The sequence below is a fragment of the Astatotilapia calliptera genome, chromosome 23 (genome assembly GCF_964374335.1).
Source record: "Astatotilapia calliptera chromosome 23, fAstCal68.1, whole genome shotgun sequence".
In the NCBI taxonomy this organism is placed as follows: domain Eukaryota; kingdom Metazoa; phylum Chordata; class Actinopteri; order Cichliformes; family Cichlidae; genus Astatotilapia; species Astatotilapia calliptera.
Window position 1 is genome coordinate 20,688,534 of NC_137443.1, and position 19,035 is coordinate 20,707,568.

Here is a 19,035-nt window from a genome sequence, read left to right on the forward strand (position 1 = left end):
AAAATGAAATACCTAAATTTAATTCAGTCACACTGCATTTCATACTCAGCAGCAGCAGTACTTTATTGCAGACATTACAGAACATGCTAAAGTTTTTTTTAACCACTTAATATTCTCGCAGTGAACAGCGACACATATAGAGTTAGGCTTATTGTTTGGGTTTGGTGAACGTCCACACAAACTATAAAACATTTGAAATGTCTGAAATGTTATAAAACAATTGAAATGTAACATCTATTTGGCTAAAACCAACCCCAACCCTGACCCTAGACAGGTCAGTACTGAGCTGGTTAAGTTAATATATAAAGCTCGTGTAAACAAATATAATATCCACCTTGCTGGTTAAAGAAATTATAATCCAGGTCAAATATTAGAATTATCATAATAAATCATAAAGCAACCTCTGAACTGGCACATTTCAAAAATTAATACTTGTACTTGGAAACCTATTCGGGTACATAACTGTCAGGGATCTCTGGAACCTCGAGTACCTTCAAATGATCACCAGACGCCCAAGATATCTGGAGCCCCCCATGGAAATGTTAAAAATCACAACCCACAATTACTTCAGAAACTACTGAGCCCCACAGGGCGACACTAACTAAAACACTGAGGGCATGATTAACAGAAATGTCTCAAGGTCCTTTCTTTGAGGGAATATCCCCAGCCACTAGCAATCTTCTTTAGAAATCCCTTAAAGAATAATTAAATAAATAAGCAAAATCCAATTAAGGGATTTCCACAATCCCCTAAGTAACTTCTAAACACACTCAAGGATCACTAGAAAACACTTTAAGACACCTGGAGCACATCAGTGATACACTATCAGAAATCAGTACCACTTACTTATAACTATGGGGAGCTCATGAGGGCTTTGGTCTACCGTGGCATTATTCATGGTGTCCATACACAGATCTTAGAATCTCTTAGGTATTGTAAACCACATTACCCGGATTTTATTAAATACCTTTATGTCCCCAAACCCTATCTCTGGAAACTATAGAGAAAACCTCTCAGCTGCTAACAATAAAACCCCACTAATGACTGAAGAGCCCCTAAACTAAAGTATTTACTGCAGCCCATTAATAACCTCTTAAATTCAAAATTCATGTCACCTTTCATTTCTTGTGCCTTACCACAGGACTCAATCTTGGGTCCCCTTTTCAAAGCCGACATTACGTCACTGAAGAACATGATGTATGTTTCTGTCGATATGTTTCAGTTTAATTGACTGCCTCAGCCAGCAAAAGTAAACTACATGAGAGTGAATTTCTTACCTGATGCCACAACCTCTGTGATGTACTGTTGAAGGTCATGGCCTTGCTGGATGACCTCATAAATCATGTTGTTCATAGCCAGCCTTCGTTCCATGTGCCTGCAATTCAATCACCAATCTATGAATCAAAGCCTGCGTCAAGAGTTATCATTGTGTCGAGTGAGGGCGATGACATCATCTTGGCCCGCTTACCTGTGAATGCGCTGCTGTGCTAATGTTAGTGCCTCGGGGGTCGTCTCCACTAGACGTGACTGACCCAGTGCTAACTTATCCTGGGCCAGCTTGTCCTGGTTTGCATCTGCTAGCCTTGTTGATGCTATTTTCTCGGTGGAGAAGTCCTGGGACTGTTTCTGCAGGTCTTGTTTCCAGGCGTCCATTTCCCCAGTAACCTGGAAAACACAATCATGAAGTTCACCTTTCCAACCTCACGCAAGGAGGGAAAATTTGTATGGAAAAGTAGAATGTAAATGAACCTCCAGCGTGCACTGCTGCAATATGCGCAGCTGTAAGTAAACATCAAGTCGGATCTTCCTCTGATGGAAAAGTTCCTCCAACTGAACGTGAGACTCCTCCAGCTGTTGCAGCACTGACTCCACATGGGCCACCGAGCTGCCCTGGGGCCTGAAACAAACCCACCCACTCGTTATAGGAATATGTAAACATTCAAAAAGCTACAAATAAAAATGCCCTGACCTGAAAATAAATACATTCTTGCAGGATATACAAATCGAAAAACAAATGCACCTACACACATTAGTCAAATCTTACACAAAGGCACCCACCAACACCCAGTGCAGGCCTCTGAGTTTGCATGAACACTGAAACAAATACACAGGCTGCAAAACGCCATAAAGAACAAACACAAAGTCTATGTAAACCTGAAAACAAACACAACTATAATTATAATAGAAATCAGCATGACACAGGCCTCTTAACTGCCCTGTCTAGTGAAAACAAATGCCAACACAACAATTAAATCCACAAACAAACACAAGAGTGTAAGGGTCATATATAGATCATTATATACTGTACTCATGGAACATTTGGACTCTTTATTATTGTTTATTAGTTCTGTGTGTAGTAATAAACATTTTCATCCATACGTTTTTTACCCAGTCACGCAGGACTGGCTAGTTAGGACATCAATTTAAGCAGAGACTCAAAAACCCAGCTACCTCCTCCAGCACCTAGATTCTGCCCCAGGGTCTGCTCCTAATTGGACATGCACCTTAAAGGCATCCAGGAGGTGTCCTAGTGAAGTACCAGAACCATTTCAACTGGTTCTTTTAATAAAAAGGAGTAGTGAGTCTCTTCTGAGCTCCTCTCTAATTACCTCACCCTATTTCAAAGGGAGAGCCCAGACACACTCATTCTCATCTCATTATTTCGATCACTGCCCACAGCTGGTGGTCACAGGTGAGCGTAGGAATGCAGATCAAACAGTAAATCAACAGCTTTACCTTTATGGTCAACTGTGTTTTTACCACAGAGACCAGTTCATTTTCAATTCATGAATTTCTTAATTTCTCCCAAACACAGAATTTGTCTTGCAATCAATTCTACACAAACTTAACATAATCTACCTCCGTGGTTTTCAGACTTTTTGTTTTCAATGCACACCAAGGGGCAAGCGAAATTTCAAAGCTAAGATGTACTTATACCCATAAACAACTGATCCATATGATCAATTCTTCTGACTTCACTATTTAATCAAAACAGTCTTGGGCATGATACATATTTTGTAGTGAACTCTACAAGCGTGCATACACATCCTTATCACACAGCTTCAGATAAAGCAACAAACAAGCAGTCTTACTGCCTCAGGTTTTGATACAGCGAACTTTAGAAGTGGGTAAAGTTTCTCTTTGAAGAATGTTTGGTTTCCAGTTGCCTCTTAGGCTCACTCAGCACCATGTCGGCATTTGTTAATACCTCCCAGCAAATAATCCACTTCGGGTGAAGGCTGTTCTTGTGATTTTAAGCACAATATTGTGTTTTACCTCATCAGAAAATAGTTCTTCTCACTATCAATTGGGGCCTTTGATATACTAATACAGTCTTCATTTTCATGCATCACTTCTTGTGCAGATACGGTAATCACTTTGTTTGATACAAATTCCTAAGGTGCACATTAACATTCTTTATAATCCAGAAAATAAAAGCACCTGCGTAATCCACATAGAAGAGAAAACAAACAAACCCATACATTTCACAAAACTCGAAAAACAAACACACACACATTCCCCATAATCCAGAGAAAACCCACACACGTTCTACGTGACCCGAAAAACACAACATTTGGTTCACAAAGTTGGTGCATATGGACTTTCTAAATAATCAAGTAAAACAAACAAAGCCACACAGACCAGACCAGACAGGCTCAGAGAGCTGTTTGCAGAACACATCTAGATCTTCAATAATGACATGCACTAGTAAGCAGTGCAGCACTGTGGCTTAAAACAAACACACCCACTGTGTATGTGTGTGTGTACCTCAGTTGCAGGATAAGGTCTTCTCCCTCTCGGATGACACTCATCGCAGCTTCCTGTAGGTCAGGGTTAGAGCTCGGGTTAGTGTGAGGGTTAGAGGTGATCAGGGGTCAGGTGCGGGTGTTAGGTTGTTATGACAGGGTTAGACTTAAGGTCAGAGGTCACAGCTGGGCTGTTACCTGTGTGTTGGCCTGTTGCTGCTGCTGCTGGCTTATGAGAGTCTGAAGAGCCTCCACAGTGTCTGGGCAGACGAGGACATCTGAGGAGAGCTGTTTCTGGAGTCCATCCATCCACGCTGAGAGCTGGAGGAGAAGAAGAGAGGAAGACCAGCTACTGTTAATAATATTACCTCTGACGAGTGGTTACAAAGTGTGTGTCAATGTGTATTACCTCCTTTGTATGCGTGTAGAAAGACACAGCGAGATCCAGCAGCAGCTTCCTCTGTTCAACACGCTGGATAAAGGCCTGTGATATGTAAAAAGTGTAAACCACACATTCACAGCATATAAACTACAACACAGCCCCGCCTTCTCCCCTCCCTTCAACAGACACACCTGCATGCGGAGCTCCAGGTCTCGGGCCGCCTGGTAAATCTCCTCCTCTTCACACTCTCCAGACTGAGCCAGCTGGTCTGCTGCCTCCAGAAGCTTCTCCGCGTTGGTGTATGTGTTCTAAGAAAGAGGAAGAAATTAGGATGCTGCAGCTGCACTTAAAGATCAACTATATGTGGGTCTTGAGCCTATGGTACCTGTGCGACCTGCTGGAAGTCGTCGTGCCGTTTCTGCAGCGCTCGTGCTCGGTGCAGAGATTTCCCCACGCCAGTGTGTTTGTTCAGGAAAACCTCACCATGCTGCTCCACCCAGTCCAACACCTGGGAGACAGACATGTGGAGGTTAACCTGAATCTCAGATCTTTTTTCTCCTGAGCTCAGAATTTTTGAATGGTACACAACTTTGATTATACAAATGCACAAAAATATCTAAGATTTTAGATAATTTATAAAACAAAGAAACCCTAACATTTAATATAATGTGTGGCTATAAGAATTTTAGTTTGGACATTGAAGTGGATTCTTCAGAATCTGGCTCTGAATATACATCCATATTCCAAACTGGATCAGCATCTACATTTTTTGGTCATACCTGTTTAACATCCTGCTGAAACACACACAGCTGCAGGCGCTGATGGAGGCGGAGCTTGCGGTGTTGCCATGCCCTCTCCACTTCATGGTGACCCTGCAAAACAGAAGACAGTCTGTATCACTCCACGTATCTTGCTGTCTGCACATTGGATGTGGAGGATGTGAGACAGGTCACGGAGGGACATACCTGCATCACTTGGTGGAGAACTCCCATGATGCTGTGTGTGGCGGCAGTGAAGTCAGGTTTGGGCACTGATTCGTCAGAATCTGATGCTGGGCAGCGCTGGAGGACATCCAGTAATGCTTTACCGCTCTCGCTGACCTGAAGAAGGACAGGTGTTGATAAACAATGAGACAGACAGCTGTCTAGCACACACAGGATTTGAGAGCACAGACAGGCATGTACCTGTGTGTAGTTTGCAGAGATCTCTTCATTGAGCTCCTGGTGTTTTTTTACAGCAGCTTCCAGCTCTGCTGTCGCCGATGGCAGTGACCCTTCAGAGCACACTTGAACCCAGCCCTCCACCCGATGCAGGAACTAAACAGGGAGAGACAGACAAGTAGGTTTTTTGACATGAGAACATCACCTGACTGTTGCAGTGTCATATAAGAGGAGACAAGTATGGTAATATAAATCAATATGGGTCACCTGTTCTGCCCCCTGGTGGAAGCCGGTTGCCATGGCGAGCGTGTTGCTGCGCTCTTCCAGTGCCGTGGTCAGGGACTTCCAGTCTTCCTGTAATTTTGATGAAACCATGGCGATCCGTTCTGCACCATAATGACCAGCCTCTGCGAGCCTCGCCGCCACAGTGACAACACTGTCCACGTTCACGCTGCCATTCTGCACAAACACAAACATGTTGATTCAGCTCATTAAAATCACTCTGTACATAAACACACACACAAATACATGTGCACTCGCTGACTGACCATGCAGTTGGCGGTGAAGTGCTGGTGTTGTGTCTGGAGGTCTACAGCGTGCTGGTGGTTCTGACCGACCTCCACCAGGCTCTGCATGAACAGCTCTTTACTGTGACCGATCCACTCGGACATCTAAGACAGAGGGAGACAGAAAGGTTAGCATCAAGCTATCTGTCCAGGATGCTAAGGTTGATGTGAATAAAACAAAAGATTAAGAAGCGTTAATGTAAGGGACATCAAACTGAAAGTGAGAGATTGAAAACTTAAATTTGATGGACACAATACATAATACAATGAAATGCAGAGCATCATAAAAGATGGCAAACTTGGTGCAAAAGTTATTGCATTTAATTTAAGCACCATGAAACTCATTACAGACTTAATGTAAAGGATGCCAAACAATGTGTGAAAAAGCGAGGTTAGGCAATGCAAAAGTAGCTCAAAAAACCATTTCCAGTGTTACCATCCAGAGGCTCAACAGACATTAACTCTGCGAGAAGGATCGTTATAAAATCTTTATTCATTTTTGTACTTTACTCTAAGGGCTGACATCTTCTCCTGCCTGAAACACATGTCACCTAATTTGCAACCTGTCAACTGTGATTTGCAGCTTTGTTCTCATGAAAACAAACATGATGTTTGTCGACACATGGGAGAACCCCCCAGAACTTAAGTCAGTCTTTCGAGAAATGTGACAGCACGTACATTAACAGAGCAAACAATTTTTTTTTTTCATTCTGCTTCCAACCCGTTAGGTTTCATACTTGCTTATCACAACATAAACCTCACCTTGGTGGCGTCCTGCTCAAAGAGGTGTAGCTGCAGCGCCTGGTCCAGGTGCAGCTTCTTGTCACTCCAGCTCTGCAGGAGGTGGGTGCGAGCCGCCTGCAGTCGGTCCAGCAGGGACGAAACCTTTGGAGCCACGCTCTGGAAGTCCGCCCCACCTGAGAGCCAGCTGCCATGGCTGCCGCCACCCCCACCACCTTCATTAGAGGTGTCACCGTGTGAAGGGCCAAGGCGCATACGTTGGAGTAAACACCGGCCTTCTCGGTCAAGTGCATCAACTGGTGCTGTGGCAATAGTATTACGGAGACGACCATGTTCCTCAAGAAGTCTAGAGAGAGAAACATGGAGGGAGACTTGGCTTTAATGACCTTTGAAAGAGCTAATTTGCCAAGAAGGTTTGCAGTTTTAAAGGAAGTGTTCCAGATCCACACCAAAATCTAACGGGTGCTTTCTTTGCCTGTGCGCCAACTCGGAAGATTCATGAAATCTCACTGGAATTGTGTGTAATTTTGTAGGTAAGCGGTTAAGATTATATGGTAAACACGAGAGAAAAAAAAACACTCACTTGCGGGCCTCATCAACATCCTGCGGCTCTGGTATGCGGTTCAGTCCGGCCTCTAGCTGTTCCAGCTGGGCCAGCAGCTGTGTGGCGGCCCCTGAGAACTCCTCCAGGCCCAGGCGTAGCTCAGTCCACTCTACATGGTCATACTCCAATGAGCCGCCGAGGTCAGAGGTCAACTGGGAGGGGTCGACAAGCCGGGACAGACCCTCCACGGACACCAGGCTTGTCTGGAGACAGAAACAGGTTACTGCATACTGCAGGGGAATGTCAAGAACTGAGTAGTTGTACTATAGACAGGAGAACGGTGGCTAAGCTGTCATCCCTGATGGACAACATCTCCCACCCCATGCAGGAGACTCTGACAGCACTGAGCAGCTCCTTCAGTGGCTGCGGCACCCACGGTGTGGGACGGAGAGATTTCGCAGGTCTTTCCTCCCCACTGCTGTTAGACTCCACAACAAAGACTCCAACTGATCAAACACACACATCCACACGTGTGCAATGACACTAAGTGCAATAATCTTTTTCTGACAAAGTTGTATTTTTACTCAGTTGTATAAAGCATTTGTATTCTATTTTTATGCTATTGTATATTTTATTCTATTTATTCAACGGTATATAGTATTTTATTTTATTCTATTCTGTACAGTTGTGTACAGTATTTTATTCTTATTATTTTCAAATTTTTGCTATATAACTTTTGCACTGTCCACTTCCTGCTGTGACAAAAAAAATTTCCCACGTGTGGGACTGATAAAGGTTATCTTATCTTATCTTATCTTATAGTACACACAGGTTGTAAGTAGTAGCAGTAACTTCTGTAACATGAGCACTTCATTTAGGTGTAGTGTTAGTATGTGATAAAGGGGTAATTTTAGAAGAACATCTAACATTAGTGGTTTTTCACTTGGGCACAGTAGTCAGTGGAGCAGTACTCTTCTTAGCTGTAGTAATACTTCATTTAAAAGTCAGTACACTCAGTTTAACAGTACTGCCTGTAGAAGCGCTTCAGGTGGCATCAGCAGGAGAACTGGCACTTAAGGTAATGACAGCTGATCTTCACTGTGCAGTAACGCACCTCGAAGCTGAGCTTGGCACTGCCCAGGTTGGTCTTGTGTTTCTGCCAGAAGGTGTCAGGTTTGATGAGCAGCGCTGTGTGGATGTTGGAGGAAAATGACTCCTGCAGCGTTCGCAGTACTGGCTTCACACTGTCCCACTTACTGCCGCGCATGTCCACCACCACGGTGAAGCCACGAGCACGCACATCCTCACTGACAGAAAGACACACAGATGCAAAAGCTGGTAATACGATCCAGGTACTATTTTTTCTACAAAGATTTGACCCATGTTAGTTAGTAGTAGTAGCTCCTCCAAGTCTTGGCTGGTTAAGACATTTCTTTAAAGATAGCTTAAGTCAAAGATGCTAAATACTATTTGAGGATATGACTTGATAACTGGAATTTCCTGAACAGGAATTTACACTGTTATTTTTTGGCATTTTACTGGATTTTTTCCTGATAGTGCATTAAAATTTAAAAAAATACAAAATACAAAAGGTTTTACACAGTGCTTCAACAAACAATCAAAAAACAAAATACTCAAACAAAAAGAAAAGGAGAATAAACAAACGCCAGTGACGACTGAGGGAACATATGTAATAAACAGCACATCTGAAAGATGACAACCAGACAAGGGACATAAAAGACAATATCATTTTCAATGACAAAAACCAACTCTATAAAAGTTTTAAGCAAATTAAAGTCGTTGACTGTTTCTGTGAGGCCATTCTAGGTGGAGGGGTCCTGCAAAAGCACAATTTTAAAAGGACCCACCCGAGGCTATCAGGCCACAAGCTGGCTCATTTAGTCTCAGCGTTTCTGCTATAAGGCTCGGGGCTAGACATGCTTTAAAAGTGATGAGGAAAATCTTGAAATCAAATCTATAACATGTGGGAAGACAAAAGAGAGAAGCCAGGATCCGGGAGACGTGATGCCATCTGCTAATACATGCCAAGCTGCTGCATTTCAAACTAGAGAGGACAGAGCTGCCACGGTCAAGCCTGTAACACTATAAAGGCTTGGATGTGTTTTTCCAGGTGTGGATTTAAAAGCCTTAGTTTAATTTTGAAAACAGGTCTTAATTCAACAACCGTGGGTCGGGTCAAACCGAGCTCGTAAATTTCTGGTATTTGTAAACATGGTTTCAAAGAAACTTTCATTTGAGCACTACAGTTTGTAGGATTAAACAATAAGACTGAACTATCTGATTTTCAATTATTCAGCTAAAGAAAACTTTGTATCATCCAACAGTTTTAAACTACAGCTAGGCTTTTGCACAGTTCACCTGTGTGTTGTCTACATAGCAATGAAATTTAGCTGAATAGAAGCTTATAAATACAAAATAAAATAGCACCTAAAATGGAACCTTGTGTTACTCCACAGTAATTGTAACCTGTAGATGACCTTTAGTTGACTATGTTGACATAAAAGGGTTTTTCTATAAGACTGAAAGCAGCCAACACTTGCTTAAGCCCCTAAGAGCCTTTTGGCCTTCAAAACAGTGAAGGCAGTGAGTCATTACAGAAATCAATGTTTTTATGATCTATAATGGTAAAATTAACAATCCCAATTCACAAAACTGTGTCTATTCATAACATTTTGACAAAGTATATATACTACGTACCCCAGGCTAACTAATATCTAGGTAAGCTCTGCAAAACAGCTCTACCTGGGTATCGTGGACAGGTAAGTGACCAGCCGACTGAGGTCCTCCTGTTTTATTCGATCATGATTGGTCCTCGCAGGGAAGGTCAGGATTGGTCCACCTCGTTTGTCCCGTCCACCTGGAAAACACATAGAGCAGTTACTCAAACTGAGTTACATGAAGACCAAGCTGGGATAAAACCTGCAGCAGTATTAGTGTTTTTCTATTTTCTTTGCTTGTTTGTTTTTACCCGATACGAAGGCCACTTTCTCTCTGAGCACCGTCAGGACATCGACTGCCCGGACACACTCGGCTTTACCAGAACCTGAAAGACAGATAGAGGAAATCTTGAGCTGCTGGCTTTTGTCTAGTCCAGCTAGAGATCTACCACCATAGGAACCCCAAATCAAAGGTGAAACACAAACACTCTTCAAGCCCCCTTTATCAACGGCCTACTTTTTTTCTGATTGGCCAACATGTCTATTGTTGAAATATTTCTAATCACATTATTTTCAGCAGCTTTCTTCACTTCACCACCAACTTTCTATCAGTGGGGCATTGTGAAACTGGCATGAATACTGTGTCACCCACACTACTGACCACACTGGGATGCCGTCATGTAAAAATATTACTAAGAGTGGTCAAAAACTCCACACTGACTTATCGTTCCAGCTCAAGATATTTGAGTGGGATCAGTGTGGTGAAAAACACCTACAGGCTGAAAGTTAGGAAATAAAGGACAAGGAAACATCAAACTACTTCCTCTCATCTACCAAAATCAGGCTTCAGCACGAGGAGCTGACAGACATTTCAATTAAAAAGCTCCTGCAGCTCAGGGAGCATGTCTTTGTGTACTTGTATGCCTATATTTGTGAGGACTGTGCTGAATTTAAGACCCTGTGAGGACATTATCTCTAAAAACCCCCCACAAAGGTCTGTTTTCAGGGGTTGAGATGTGCTTTTAACATTTGATCAGGTTTAGGTTTGTCATGGTGTAGGAGCCTGAAAACACATTTTGTCATTGGCGGTCCCCACAAAGCTAGGAGTACAAACATAAGTGTGTGTTGCAGACGGCCTCCCATGTGCGTCAGATCATCCTCCACAGCGGGGAGAAAGCTAATCCAACACACACACACACACACACACACACACACACACACACACACACACACACACACACACACACACACACACACAATGAAGGCATTAAACGTCTCACATTAGCAGCTCAACGAGCAGCAATAACCCTCAGAGAGAAAACCTAAAAACAGGAAGGAGAAGAGAAACACTTCTGCAACTTAAGCTCCCTGCTTGCAGCACCCTATTTCTCCTTCTCCATCCGTGTCTGTCAGACTGACCCAGACTGACTTATTAACTAATCAGCTTCAGACCCCTGATAATCCATCAAGGGTTTTAGTCAGGCCACACCCATGTGTGATAATAACCCAAATAACCTACACATAAATTCACTGTGATAAGAATATTTACTTCAAACAGAAAGTAGAAAAGCCCCAAAAGACTATGGGAATGACTGAAGACTAAATGTGATTTAAACCATAGGCTGTTACAAAAATAAACCATCCAAATTATGGAGTTCATTTTCAATATTTTCTGCAAAAAAATCAACCAACAACAATAACAGAAGTCAAACTGTGTTCTACCTTCAGATGACTAATGAGCTGCACTGTTTTGCATCCGGTCCCCATGTGGAAAAATACCCTGATTTGGTCAATGAATCTGTAAGCAGGCCTCTTCATTTTAGCTTTCACCAACAAGAATAGTTAACACAAACCATCATCTTTACTTACATCTCTACAAAAAATGGTCTGCACTTCATGATCCGGCAAAAACGAAGAACCTAAACAAGCAACATGCTAAAACAAAGCTGCCTGGTGTCCAGGCTAACAATCAGTCTTTCAAGTAGGTGTTTGCTCTCATCTGAGAGTTTGAATGGATTGGACCGGACATCAAAGGCTATAATGCGCTATGAAGACAACTTTCCACTGTTCTTTGGTCAAAGTAGCTAAAGGTCATTTGCTCAAGAAAGAAACTTGAGATTGAGATCAGGGGTATAGTTGCAGCTCAGTAAAAGCAAGCGGTGGTGAGCCATCTTCACTGAATCAATCAATAGTATTAATATTTTAAGGAAACCCCACCTATTGAATAATAAAATAAGATATAAAAGTCCATTTAAACATTAATTGACTATATCCACTGTATCCTACAGAGGGCAGTGGTGGGCTTGAGACTGTCTCAGCTGATGTTGGGCACAAAAGACTTCAGCCTTCAATAGATCTGCAGCAATTACGCTTGGTTAATGATTACTGGAACCAGCTAATGGACAGAAAATCAATCAGCATCTAGTTTAACATTCTGATAAGTAGTTTTTGAAAGATTTCATAGTTTGTGCTTCCCATACAGGAGAACTGGCCACTGTTCCTCAGCTGACATGATAGCAAATTACTTTTGAGTGTTAAACTCAGAAAGCAGATATTTGTTGATGTGATTTTGAGCTCTGTGAGAATCTCTGTATGGTTAATCAATCAGTCAATTAGTAAATTAATCTGCGCTGAAAATCATGGTTAGTTGCAGTGGTGGGCTTCAAGCTGTGGATCAAATACATTTGGGAATCAGTGTCCAATGTTTAAATTAAAATGCAAAATCATTCAATTTGAATTTAGTTGCATCCCATTAAAAAAACCTAAACTCCAGTTCCTGCTCTGATTTCTTTAGCCTGAGATGAGCTTCCCAATGTGCTGCAACTGATGGTTTTTTTTCTGTGATAAATCATCAATAAGAACACTGAGAGCAGGCAGTTCTTTATCGCTACCGAGTTAAACTCCACACTCCTGCTCTTCACTTGCTGCTGTTTGTCGTGAATTAGCCGAATTTGAAAAAAAAGATGATGAATGTGTTGGAGTGGGTGGACCTGTTGTTAATATATGGCAGCTCTGAGAGCAGAAGCTAACAGCCTGCAGACGCTAATGAGTCGCTGGTGGGTGTTTGAGGTCTGTTCGAGTGTAAATACAACTGAACCTGGCACGTTCCGCCACATCTGATTGATCCTCGATCGGTTGTCAATCAAGGTGACACCATCGAGATTTGGAGGAGGGATTTCCACTCTGATAAAGCTGTCTGACACCAATAAAACACTCACTCTCTGAGTCAGTCACAAGCTGAAAATAGCGGCTGTGCAGAGCACATGAAAAGCCTTCAGAGGAACTTGCTGTCAGTCTGTCAGGACTCATCACACTGATTACACAACAAAAACTAATGAATATATTTCCCCGCAGTGTCCTCTGAATCTCTAAAATGTCAGCCTCGTGGATTTGAAGACATCGCAGTCCGAGGCCAAAAATACAACATTACTTTCTTTTTCTGAGTGACCTTGGTGCCATTTCTCTGCTTGTAAAAACAGCCTCGAGACATCCAGTTTTTATGTTGCCCAAAATGAACTACACTGACATATAGCCTGATCTGAGAAAGAGCTACAAACAGTGTTACTCACAGCCGTTCCATCGTGAATGCAGCTTCATTCACAGAAAAATCACACAAACTGCTTTACAGTTTAACCATCAGCTGCTCCACAATAAAAGTCTGCCAAATACTTCACAATAAAAGTCTGTCAGCTTCTTCACAATAAAAGTCTGTAAGATGCTTTACAAAAAAATCTGTCAGCTGTTTCACAATCAAAATTAATCAAGTACTTTAAAGTAAGTCTTTCCGCTGCTTCACAATAAAAATCTGTCAAATACTTCACAATAAAAGTCTCCCAGCTGTTTCACAATCCAAATCTGTCAAAGACTTTACAATAAAGGTCTGTCAGCTGCTTCACAATAAAAGTCTGTAAGATGCTTTACAATAAAAATGTGTCAAATACTTCACAATAAAAGTCTGTCAGCTGCTTCCCAATGAAATGCCATCAATACTTCACATTAAAAGTCTGTATACTGCTTCATGCTCCTATGTGAAATAATGAAATTCTTTTAGCCTCAGTGTTTCTACTTTCCATTAGTTGCATTGTGTAACTTGCTGTTACTGACAGTGCTGTCAGTGGTTTTGCTAAAATATCTTCTTCCATAATGTTCACAGCAGCTGATTACTGTACATTTAAACCTACACTTGTTCTACTCAAACACCATTTAGCTGATTTCTTGTTACTGTAAGCTATTTGACTTCTGCAAGTTATTATTATTCCTACTTTGTCTTACAGCTATAACCTTCCTGGAACACGACACAGCCCCACGTTGGTTGCTTGCCAGTTAAAATGTGATAATGTGTGACTGAACACAGCGTAAAAGCATAAAATCAACTGATAGAGAGCCCTGAGATCATTAAAGATCATCTGGATTGTTTGTATGTAACTGAAAGCAGAGATGCTGTAATTCATAATGACGCTGATGAGATGCAGTTTTCCTTCATGGTCAATTGCCTGATAACAGTCTAGCAGAAAAGATAAGTACATCACATCCATTTAGCAGCGCTTTTGTCCAAAACATGAAGAGGCTGCTGGGACTGAGCAACCAACCCTGTGAACGATGGCCAACCTGCTCTAAACCACTGAGCTACAGCTGTGGCAAATATTTAAATTACCACAGGGAGCTTGCCAAACAGACACCACAGGTCCCTTTGGGGACCCGTGGGGCTGTGTCCCACTTTTCCCTCCTGGTAATCCAGCTTTTCCTATATCCATATGTTAGGTTTGTAGTCATTTTAACCCATGGCTGGGTTATTTTATTTTTTTATTTATCCAACACTTTATTTTTAGGTTTTTAATATGCAACGGAAGAAATCAGAAGAAATTTCTAATTCTGCTTTCTGTCAGAAATGTTTCCCATAACCCTCAAAATTCAGGTCAGTTTGCCTGCTGAGCACATGTCCTGAACCATATCTGACTGGTGCTGCTCTTTACATCTTCACATAGATTTTCTTGCTACTATCAGCAAAACATTAGCAAGGTTGTCGAGCTATATCCTTGTAAAGCCTCCTCAGTGTTCCTTATATTCTGTACATCCCAGCATATTTAATTGGAACAACAAAGCCTTTAATGCCTTTTGACATTTGTGTGGTTCTAAAAACACAGTCTGGTTTGTCTCATGGATGGTCTGCTTGGTTAATGCATGCCTCTGTGCAACAGCCACTTTTTGCAGTTCTGTTTTATTTTCTTCTGGTTTCTAGTTTTATTGGTTGTGTTTATTATCATTAGCTGCCATTAGAAATTATTATATGTTTTATTCCTTTGAGGCACTGATTTCAGGAATTCTACTTCTTCCTAGATTCCTTGCTGGCCTAATTTTGCTCTTTTGAAGAGATTTCGTGAAGAAACAAGTTTCACTCTTGTAGCTGAACAATATTTGGCTCTTACTATGCTATGTTTGATTCACCAAAATGAATCCCAACCACTACTGAAGGGCAGCAGTGAAATTTGTGAAGCTAATAAGGCTGTTTGGTCCACTAGCCTTAGGCTTTATTATGCTTATTCATAGTCATATCATACCACAGTTTGTGAACTGTAGACTAAGGTCGCATTTCACTATATTAAATAATCTTCGGATTGGTTTTTCAACTATCTCTTCAATCTTTCGGTAAGTAAACGTTTAGAAAATATTTTTTTCAAGTTCACTGTGATGTCCTGTTTTCTCAGACCAACAGTCTGAGATTCAATAAAGGAAAGCTGCAAGTATATCCGAGAAGCTTTTATTAATTTTTTTTTTTTTAAGTGTCATTATGCAGCTCCTAATTACCTCTGCCAAGGTCATGAAAATAGTTGTATGTTCAAATATGAGAAGCTGATTAACTGATCATCAAAAAAAGCTTCTGATTACTTTCATTATTCAGTACACATTCTGAAATTACCTCCGCCAAGGTTAAGTCCTCTGAAGAATTAAACAAAATCTACGGCGCCAGCTCACAGAAATGTTTGTGGAGACGTAAAGCGTGCTAAATTTTGGCGTATAAGCCTCAGTCAGACAGCCATGTGTAGCCTTTATCCACTAGTACCTACTCAGAAAAATAGAGACCAGTCGATAAACACAGAGTTTATTCCATCACTGGTGGGCAAGTGGTTGTTGGTTTACGGTACCTCTCAAAAGGTATACGGTGCTACACTAAAAACACTGATTGTGATTGATTTGGTCGCTAATAGATTGAGATGGTGGCCTACAATTTGCATGGAAAACACTGACTTGTCTGCAAAAACTCACCATTTACTCTCTGAGTGCTTTTAAAACTGTACAAAGTGAAGTACAAATCGTATCTTCAAAGTAAAAGTCTTACTGTCGCAACCAACATGTTTCAAAAAGGTGAACATTCTCAATCACAGTCAAACATTTCACAGCTTCAGTGCTTCTTGGCAAGTAGTTGGCAAGTGTTTGCAAACAAGATGGTGTTCAATGACAAACAATGGGCAACTGCAGTAATCTTAGAGCACCTAAAACAATCACAAAAAGGTTTTTGATGCACCACCATATACCGCTTTGCAACCAACCAATTGCCAGCAACCACCAACTAGTTCTCTAATGACCAGTGTTTATTGGGTCTTTAGCCGATCTCTAGGATTAAAGCTGGAGGTGTGTTTAGACAAGTAACTTCTGAATCATCTATCCATTTTCGTCATGGGGTATGCTGAATTCCTTAGATCAAGGTGAGTTCAAAGAAAAAGTTCAAACTTTTCCTGAGGCCACAATTTTTTTTTCCAGCTGGCACTAAATTTGGCACAGATGATCTTCAGACCAATCCTGACAGAAGTTATCAGATGGATTTGGGATATCAAAAGCACCAGTCAATCACAGACAATCAAAGGGTCATATCACAGCAAGACATTACACTATCGTAACCAGCTTTAACTGGTGGACCATTTTTAGGAAGCGCAACCAATTCACCAATTATACCCCCCAAAACCCTAAAAGATGACACTAGAGAACTTAATGTCTGGTTTCACTATAAATGAATCTGTTAACTCTGGTTTTATTTCATTATTTAGCCCATAAAGCAACAAGAAACCAAACCAGTTGCAGAGAAAAGCAGTAAATCTTTCAAAATGACAATAAGTCTTCCGGGCTTCATTTGCCTTAATATCACTTTTTCATTATATTAAGAAAAATTAAGACTAATATGTGCTGTATTAAACCCATCCACCTACTATACATAGTTCAGATGGACACCGTGCTGTAGTGCAGATTTGTGGTACTTGTACTTCAAGTATTTCCTTTTCATGTTAACTCGTCCCTCTACTGCAGCTTTATTTAGATCAAGCACATTTTCATCCTCTGTAGTACGAGGATTCGCTGCTTCTCCTTTTTCCCTTTTTGCTTTTTCTCAGCCACTTCACACAGCCGAAGAGGAAATCATCAGCGGATTGATCAGCGGGGAAAATAATTAGCTGCAGTCCTGATCATTAAAATAAATAAGAAACAATCACACGTTCATCTCAGAAAAGCTTCAGGAAAGACAGAAAATCCATTACATTTGCTAAGTGATGGATCATTTTTTGTGTCATTTTTAATTAAATATTTTCAGGCAGCAGCTTCTTAAATGTGGATGTTGAACATTCTCCAATTTCTGTGATATTATGTCAAATTTGGGTTTTTTTGTTTTTAACAGCTTATCCAGCTTAAGGAGATGGAAGTTGGAGGGGTGAAAGGTGACCCAACAGTCATAATAACTGTTATGACTGCTGGGTGATAACAGCCTCTGTTTTACTGTATGTCCAGATATATACACTAAAATAGTTGATTATTCCCAGATTCCCAGATGGGCTGGTAGTAGTTACCACTGGTTGGAGCCTCTCAAATATGTCCTTCGATGTTTTCTGTCTGCAGGTTTATATAAAAATTTACAGCCTGATTGCACAGCAGCCAAAAGCACAAACATGGTCCAGATGTCCTGTTCGGGGACTCCATTTAGCTGCTTTGCTGAGCTGGGCTGCCTGGGTCGCCATCTACCTGTCAGTCAAAGAGGCCACACCCCTCACAATGCAAACTTTAAGCCTCTACAGCAGCTGCAACCATGTGTATTTCTGTTGTACAGGTAGATATTTTAACATGGGAGTCTATGAGGACTGACTCACTGCTGGAGCCTGCCTCCAGTGGACATTTGGGGAACTGCAGTTTTTGGTGCTCTATCTGCATTTGCCTGGAAAGACGATTGTTTGACGATTGTTTGAGCAAACTTTGTAAAAAAAAAAAAAAAAAGAAAGAAAGAAAGAAAAAAAGAGACAGAGAGAGATCAAAACGAGCTGGAGGAGCAGCTTGCCTCCAACATATAGACCTCAGTGTGTTCGTGGGGTCGGTTGGGGGGGCTGGAGGTTTCGGGGGCTCCTGCACAGCTCCTGCTGCCTCCACCTCTAGATACAGTGTTTCAGTGTTAGAATATAAAATACACACACACTACATTACATCACACACATGTTCAATAAGCAAGGAGGCCTTCCCATAATCCTCCTTGGTGGGACCCCCTACACACACACATCTGAGCGACAGGACAGAGAGATGCTGACACACACACACATTCATGGTATGTAGCATATAGGGCACACACACACTGAGTCAATGGGCGGATGTGGAGGCATCATGGCGACAGCAGCTCTCTCTCTCACACACACTCACTCACACACACACACACACACCCTACCTGCCGTCGCCAGGCCGTCCGGGCCCGCTTCTCCTCCTCCATCCACCGGATTCATCCTCCCTCCTCCTCCTCGCGCTGCTCCGCCGCCCTCCTCCTCCTCGCGCTCTCGCCTCCGTTATGTACCGTCGCTCGCTCCGCTCCTCGCGCCTCCTCCCTGCCTACCCGTCCATCCCTGCTGCTTTACATCAGATCGGGTCGGTGCAGGCTCGGTCGGATGTGTTCCCCTCCTCCCGGTACCGATCACTACTGCATCCTCCCCGGCTCAGCCTCGACTGTCCTCCTCCTCTTCCTCCTCCTCTTGCTGCTGCTGCTGTTCTTACGTTACCGTGATCCCGCGCGGCATCGCATCACATCACGTCACCGTTACTGCCTCCGTTACCGTTACTGCCCCCGGTATCCCCCCCTCAGTCTCTCTCTCTCCCTCTCCTCCTGTCGGTCCAGGCGGACGGACGTTCTGTGTCGGTGTGTGTCTCAGCACGCAGGCGCACCGGAGAGATGGAGGGGGGCGCTATGCACGAGGGCTGCA

At 42.3% G+C, this 19,035-nt stretch overlaps 1 protein-coding gene across 1 annotated transcript in view; it reads right to left on the reverse strand.

The window, feature by feature from the left end:
* LOC113015504 (kalirin-like) overlaps nt 1-19,035 on the reverse strand; it is a 58,408-nt gene extending 39,373 nt beyond the window's left edge. The window contains exons 1-19 of the mRNA XM_026157489.2: nt 18,510-19,035; nt 10,129-10,203; nt 9,903-10,017; nt 8,254-8,446; nt 7,179-7,402; nt 6,617-6,941; nt 5,837-5,959; nt 5,556-5,747; nt 5,313-5,444; nt 5,094-5,228; nt 4,908-5,000; nt 4,514-4,636; nt 4,320-4,436; nt 4,156-4,230; nt 3,945-4,067; nt 3,769-3,821; nt 1,750-1,897; nt 1,469-1,665; nt 1,278-1,375 (exon numbers count right to left, since the gene is read on the reverse strand). Coding sequence (XP_026013274.2) covers nt 1,278-1,375; nt 1,469-1,665; nt 1,750-1,897; nt 3,769-3,821; nt 3,945-4,067; nt 4,156-4,230; nt 4,320-4,436; nt 4,514-4,636; nt 4,908-5,000; nt 5,094-5,228; nt 5,313-5,444; nt 5,556-5,747; nt 5,837-5,959; nt 6,617-6,941; nt 7,179-7,402; nt 8,254-8,446; nt 9,903-10,017; nt 10,129-10,203; nt 18,510-18,564 — 2,596 coding nt within the window. The 5' untranslated portion in view covers nt 18,565-19,035. The remainder of the gene's footprint in view (nt 1-1,277; nt 1,376-1,468; nt 1,666-1,749; nt 1,898-3,768; nt 3,822-3,944; nt 4,068-4,155; nt 4,231-4,319; nt 4,437-4,513; nt 4,637-4,907; nt 5,001-5,093; nt 5,229-5,312; nt 5,445-5,555; nt 5,748-5,836; nt 5,960-6,616; nt 6,942-7,178; nt 7,403-8,253; nt 8,447-9,902; nt 10,018-10,128; nt 10,204-18,509) is intronic.